This window comes from Lampetra planeri, unplaced genomic scaffold, assembly GCF_965212315.1.
Source record: "Lampetra planeri unplaced genomic scaffold, kcLamPlan1.2.h2 scaffold_762, whole genome shotgun sequence".
NCBI classification, from domain to species: domain Eukaryota; kingdom Metazoa; phylum Chordata; class Hyperoartia; order Petromyzontiformes; family Petromyzontidae; genus Lampetra; species Lampetra planeri.
In genome coordinates this window covers 31675-38361 of record NW_027615584.1, presented here as the reverse complement: position 1 = coordinate 38361, position 6687 = coordinate 31675, and the positions used below count along the sequence as shown (strand labels likewise).

Below are 6687 nucleotides of genomic sequence, written 5' to 3'. Positions count from 1 at the left end.
TTTGGTTTCCATGTCTTTTAGTAAAGTGGTCAGTTCATTTTCCTCTGATTGACTTCCCCTTACAGCTACTTTGATGTATGCGTCACCATATGTCACGCACAGATTCTCTGTCAACTCACTTAACCCATCTCCACCGAAAGACGTCTTCAGACATTTTAAGGTGTGAGTCACCAGGAGACGAAGGGTTGTGACGTTGCTCATGGTGGCGGGAACAAAGAGGACATGCTGTCCACGACAAACTTCACTTCTAATGGCCAAAGAGAGCAGAGAGTTGGCCCTCGTCTTCACTTCTGTCTCCAGCAGTGATGACAACTTCTTCACATCCTCACAGTGTGCTAGAGGGTTGTGAAGAACATCAGCAAACACCAGTGACATGGTGTCTTCCAGGCTGATATTCAGCGTTTCCACGGCGGCCTTAACTTCAGCCTGAGAGAGCTGCAGCAGGTTCCCCTGAAACATGGACACCACAAGTCTCAGGAAGTCTGCAGTGAGTGTCCGTGTTAGATCATGGTACATGTGAGCCAGTGTGGCCACAGCGGCTGAGTTTGTCTCTCCAGAAAGCTATTTCTATCCTTTCTGTTGCAGATATTTGGTCAAAGTGTTTCTTGACGATGGGAAGAAGAAGTTTTATCTGTGGTTTGAATAGATTCTTTTCAGCTGAAGGTCCAGCCGTCAGAGTCTGGTGTAGGTTCTTGTTTTCCATTGCTGCGTTTCAACTGGTCAATAAGTTCCTACTGAAATTCAGATCATTCAGTCTGTGATATATCTTTGTCCATGAAAGACTCCTTTGTCCTTTGTTGTCTGTCTAAGGCGCATCAAGAATCAAGGGAAAAACATGTTGGGTAATGTGGTCTCCATGGCAACCTATTCAGCCTGTAACACAGTCGAAGTTGACTGTGTGAAGTTCAAAGGCGTCAGGAGATCAGAATGACAAGGTGTGACCCCACCACTGAGTCTCAACTGCAGGGTTCCTGATCGGCTCATCATGTCCTCTGAAAGTAACCAATAAAAGCTGCTCAGTGTGGAACTGTAGATGCACCATATGCTGTGATATTCATGTACTTTGTAGCCTTGAATTGAAGAACGTTTGTTTAGAAAACTAAGATAGCCGGTGACTTGTCCCATCTCCACCAAACTCTTCCTCTGCAGGTTTTGTCCTCTAACAGCACCAAAGGTCGTAGTGTATCATAGAGAATGAATGGGAATCGGTTTAGGGCATCTTTTCACAAACCAATCGCCAAAGGTCTTCTACTGTAGACAAGGCTTAATCTCCGCAATGAGAACATGTCGGAAGAAACTTGCGCACACAGTTTCAAAGTTTATTACTGAATGTATGAAACGGACGGCGACAATCACTTGTGTCAGTAGATAAAGTGCACTTCGTATGAGCAGTGTCATAAGCTGGGAGACGAAACACAGACAATCATAGCACGTCTTACATGATTTACAACTCACAGGTGGCAAGAACATACGCACACACACACACACACACACACACACAACACACACACACACACACACACACAGTGTTACAGTGCATGCTGCTGTGAAATACAACTTTGCATTTACTCTCCATGAACACACACATATTAAAAAAAACGGATGTGCAAAAGGTGTCATCTGAAAAATTTGACAGTTACCGGCTAGCATGGCAGTGTTACGATTACAGTCAGAGACAAGTGGTCCAGTCCAATATGAAACCCCCATCGTGTTCTTACACATCCTGAATCACTGGAGATACACCGATTCCTTTTTAGAACCCTTTGGACAGCTCTGTGTGCTAGCTTAGACCACAGCAAAGATAAGCACTTAACTATTTCTCAATTCCACAACTGTTTCCATGGTTCCCTTTGAAGCTGATTAGTTTCGTACAGATGTGGAATTCAACTGAGTTGAATTGTATTGTCATTTGTTGTACAATGACAATAAGGACAATAAAATCAATCAAAAATAAAGTGGAACCTATTCTAATGACAATAAAATCTATTTTTCTATTTTTCTTCAGTGTCAAACCGCTTTATATGTTTTCTGATAAAGGTTTTCTGTGCAACATTGGTGACTTTTCTTTTCCGATAACATACCGAACAATAACAAACGAATTTGTGAACAGCGAAGATCCATCTGCAGAGCATCTGGCGCTGAGTGTTGGCGGAACGAACTCGGCTGAGAGTGAGGAGGTTAAACATTCTGTTCAATAATGTTCCCTTGTTCTCTGGCAATCACTGTAAACAGTGGTGTCTGGCAAAACCGGCCAATCAGAGGGTCCAGTCAGCCCTGCGGGATGAATTTTGCAGACTTACATGGGAGACATCGACTGCAATTTCTCCATGGAGGTAACTGCTGTTCATGATTGGTCCAGTGGGGGTTGCACTTAGTAACACTGAACCAGGGCCAATGGATTCTCTTCCTCAAGAGCTGCACTTTAGTTTGAATCAATTCAGGTCTGAATATCTACGCACATGTTGAAATGGGTGTAAATTTAATTAATTTCAACCAATTGACAATTTTGAATCATAAGCTGAAATTCCTAATTGCTAAATGTTTTGTACTTTTAGATCAGCTGTAAGTTTTTACTGCACATGTGTAAATAATAAACTAAGGCAGAATATTGATGAAACTGCACTTAATTCTCTTAGAAATTCCAGGTTGTTAGTATGCATCGTAAAAGGTCAGTTCATACATTCATTCAAATGTATACATTTTCATTGTGTACTTTTGTTTTTGCCCTATAACAAGGGGGAACATTTGTTGAATTGTGTTTATTTATAGGTTATCACGCTCTCATCTTACTGGTCAAGCCCACTGGAGATCAAACTGGGCTGAATGCGGCCTGAACTAACATGAGTTTGACCCGCTACACAAAACTGTACAGCTAATGAAAAAACTATGATTAACAGGTGGAAAAACTCGCTCAGTGATATCTCGTTACACATCCAAGCACAATTATGTAAATACTGTGCATGTGTCAATAGTGTATTACTTTGTACTTTACGTACACTCAATGTGTATCAGCCTCAGGGACAAATCATGTCCAGAACTTTCTCTGATTGGTCTGGACATTGCCGGTGCAACATCCTTTTCTGCTCATTTGTTCCAGAAGGTTCCCTCAGCTGCCAGACGCTGGTTCAGGTGGCAGAGCTGCCGCAGGAAGCCATCGTTGGGTCCGATCTCTCGTTTCCGCCGCACCCGTGGCCAGAGCGCTGTGGACGTTCATGTTGTGCGCCAAGCATCAGGTAGGCGATGACCACAGTGGGCGAGCGGGCTGTAACCTTCCTGCAGTGGACGTATATTTTACCTGCAGAGGACAAAATCTTTGATCAGACATGAGATTCTGAGAAAGAGATAAGAGACAAAGACAATTTACAACCATGTTTTTGGTTGTGTAGGAGGAAGCTTGAAAAGATTAAGGTTCTGTCAACGAGTGATAGACCTTCAACTCAAGGGGTGGCACCAATGGATGCCGATCAAAATACCTCTCCACACTACTGGGTAGTGCTGCAACCAATCAGAGCAATGAACAAGATGTTGTCATTAGAAAAGTCACGAGTCAGTGGCAGAGGGGGAAGAGTGGGAAGAGTTTGATCAAGACTGACTCTGAGCCCGCCGACATCAGATAGACCCATGTGGTTGGTCCAAGCTGATTGTGTTCATAGTTGGGGATCCAATGGTCCGTGTCCACATGAACCTGCAGAGACCATCCACATCTGGGACATCTGCATTTCCAGGCAAGTGAAACCGGACAACCGTACAAACTCCACTGTTGAACCATGAACGTCTGACCTTTTCCATTCTTGTATGCCAGCGCTTTCTCAATAAAGTCGGCTGCCTCTTCGAAGTAGACGCTGATGTCGAAGTGATCGGTGTCGCTGGCGGGTATGCGTGGTAGATGATCCCCGTGCCGGCGTAGAACTCAGTGTTGGTATTGACGTGCATGAAGGAGTTGCCCCTCTGCCGTATTCAGGATGTGGGTGATGCCCAGACGCTTCAGGCGCATCACATTCGTCGCCACAAACCTGAACCAGCAGCAGAGACACACGACAGGTCACTGAAGGGTTGGGAGGTGTCGACAAGTACGTGTGACCTACTTCCTGTCTGAAACCTCCTGGGTTCGTCCGTGTGCTCAGACGTGCATCGACGTCGCCTTGATGCGTTGTCTTCCATGTAAGACATATTTTTCATTGTAGGCTGTTCCCCTGAGCAAAAAAAGTTCTGCAACAGTGTTTGTTGACTTATTTTTTCAGCAAGTTTGTGGTGTCAAGTTATTTTTGAAAATAAAACATGTTTCAGAGTTTGATAATCAATAAAACGGAAATAATGTTATTAAAGTTTTTTTTTTAGTGTGGCACGGTAACAAATGATCCACAGACCGGTAGGAGGGCACCACTGGCCTATAGCACAGGGTAGGGGGCTTTGGGTTTTGGAATGGGGCTCCCCATACTGTTGTCGTTAGTGTGGTACAAAACACTGAGAACCAGAAAAATTGGAACAAGTTGGCGAGTTTGAACAGAGTGACACAGTCAGACAGTCGCAGAGGGAGAAACACTCAAGACTGTGTAAGGCACTCGTAGGGTGCGACGTAGATGCATAAATGCAGCTTCATCAGACAGTATCACAAAGGCTTTACGTTTACTTTCGTTTGTTCCAACTTTCTTTCAAAGAATCTTATGGGATGTTGTTCCAGTTGGCAGCTTCGCCCGGCAGATACAAGCAGCTAAAAATAAAGAGCTGGTGCACACTTGAATGCATCATCAGGCTAAAGTGTTCTCCTGCGCTTGTGATGACTCACTTCTATCTGAAAGCTTTTATGATGTGACTGATGAATATTTGATGCACAGATCTGCCAGAAAAACACTGAAGTTCACTTCCTGTTACACCCTCGGAGGACAAAATATGTGTGTTTGCTGGTAACTGTGATAAGAATAAACGTTATTTTGTACTTTGCAAAGCAAATTATCTCTAGTTGTCACACAGGTCGGAAGACATGTCAAAGGACCTCACCCTAACGTCTTCTTTCTCAGTGTTTGAGTCAAAATGATTGTAATCATGTGTAGCAAAGACAAGAGAGTGATAATTACACGGGGACCAGTGGTATTTGTCTAAGGAAAATGACACAGAATGAATTGATTAGTTATAAACAACTGTAAGATGATAGGAACTAGTTTTGGCATCAGTCTCTTTCTCTCTCTCTCTTACACACACACACACACACACACACACACCTACCGGCAGACATGTTTTACGTGAACAACCTCTATCTGCTATCTAAAAATAGCAAAATGGCAGCAGCTATTTACAGTCGCACAGTGACACTGACCCCCGTTCCACCATTAGCTTCATTATTAACTGGAGAAGCACTGTGAGAGCTCAGACCTCCACCAAGCAGCTCATTTCCACCCAATATGTTGTTTTATATTTTGATTTACACCAAATATTAATACACCTAATGTTATTTTATCTACAGCAATCGATCCCCTAACCGGGAAAACCAAATTCATTCATTGCCTTACAGTTCCTGAACCATACTATCCAAATCAAACTTTGACATATCAGAGAACCTAGAGGGAAAGTATCCTGTCTGTATTTTTTTGCCAAGAAATGTGGCCATTTATTGTGGACTTCTATACACACATGCTGAAAATGGCCCTATCTTGAAATGATTAAGAATCCTACAACCAGTCCCTGGATCCGGATGGTTCTCGAACACAACCAACATTTAATCATCTGGTCCTGGTCCCATTGTCAGTGATTCCTGAAAATTTCATTCAAATCCGTTCAGACCTTTTTGAGTTATTTTGCTAACAGGCAGACAGAAAACACAACCAAAATATTAGTTCCTTGTGTGTGTGTGTGTGTGTGTGTGTGTGTGTGTGTGTGTGTGTGTGTGTGTGTGTGTGTGTGTGTGTGTGTGTGTGAGAGAGAGAGAGACGGTCACGTCACTCACGCGTTGCCCACGTAAATCCCCGGATGCACCTCGTGGCAGTGGTTCGTCGGCCAGCTGTAGAAGCCGCTGTCGTCCGTCAACAGGTCGTTGAGCTGCTGCAGAGTCACTTCGAAACCGGACGAGTTCGGAGTCGCCTTCACGTCACTGTCCCTGCTCTTCATGGCGGCGTAGTGACACAGACTGAGGAGGAGGAGGAGGAGGAGGAGGAGGACGAGGGTGGACGTCTGCTCTCTCTCGCTCTCTCTCTCTCTCTCTGTCTGTCTGTCTGTCTGTCTGTCTGTCTGTCGGTGTGTTTACATCTGTCTGCCGTCAGTCTTCACAGTCAGTGTTCCGGAGGGAAGAAAAAAGAAGCAGTAAACAGGAGTAAGGATTTAGCACAAAAAAATAAAATTCAGCATCTAAAAAGGTAGTGAGAAGAAGTGTGATGAGAGTCAAGATGAAATACATTGAGGATTTAGCTCAAGAGGCAAAAGAAGCAGTAGAAAAGAACAAGCTGAAGCATCTACCGGTATACTTAACCACACCTCATCCTGCAGTGAAAGGGAGACACTGTCCATGACCTTTAATGTTGACAGCATCCTCCATCAGTCCAGCTCTACTCCCACAAACATATTGGCCCGATGAATCCATTTAAAGTCTGTCGGTGCAAAGACACAAACATGTAGGACATAGAGGAGATGGTGAACTTTTTTTTGTCACAGACACAGGGAGGTCAGACGAGAGGGACACGGGGCTCTCAGCCCAGC

At 44.1% G+C, this 6687-nt stretch overlaps 1 protein-coding gene across 1 annotated transcript; it reads right to left on the bottom strand.

Annotated features, from left to right (window-relative positions):
* Positions 1 to 3084: 3084 nt before the first annotated feature.
* Positions 3085 to 6102, bottom strand: LOC144741885 (dual specificity protein phosphatase 3-like). The gene is given in 7 exon segments (XM_078624381.1): positions 3085 to 3189; positions 3191 to 3226; positions 3228 to 3295; positions 3781 to 3879; positions 3882 to 3945; positions 3947 to 4013; positions 5942 to 6102. Coding segments are annotated over 7 exon segments (600 nt in total).
* Between the last annotated feature and the right edge of the window lie 585 nt (positions 6103 to 6687).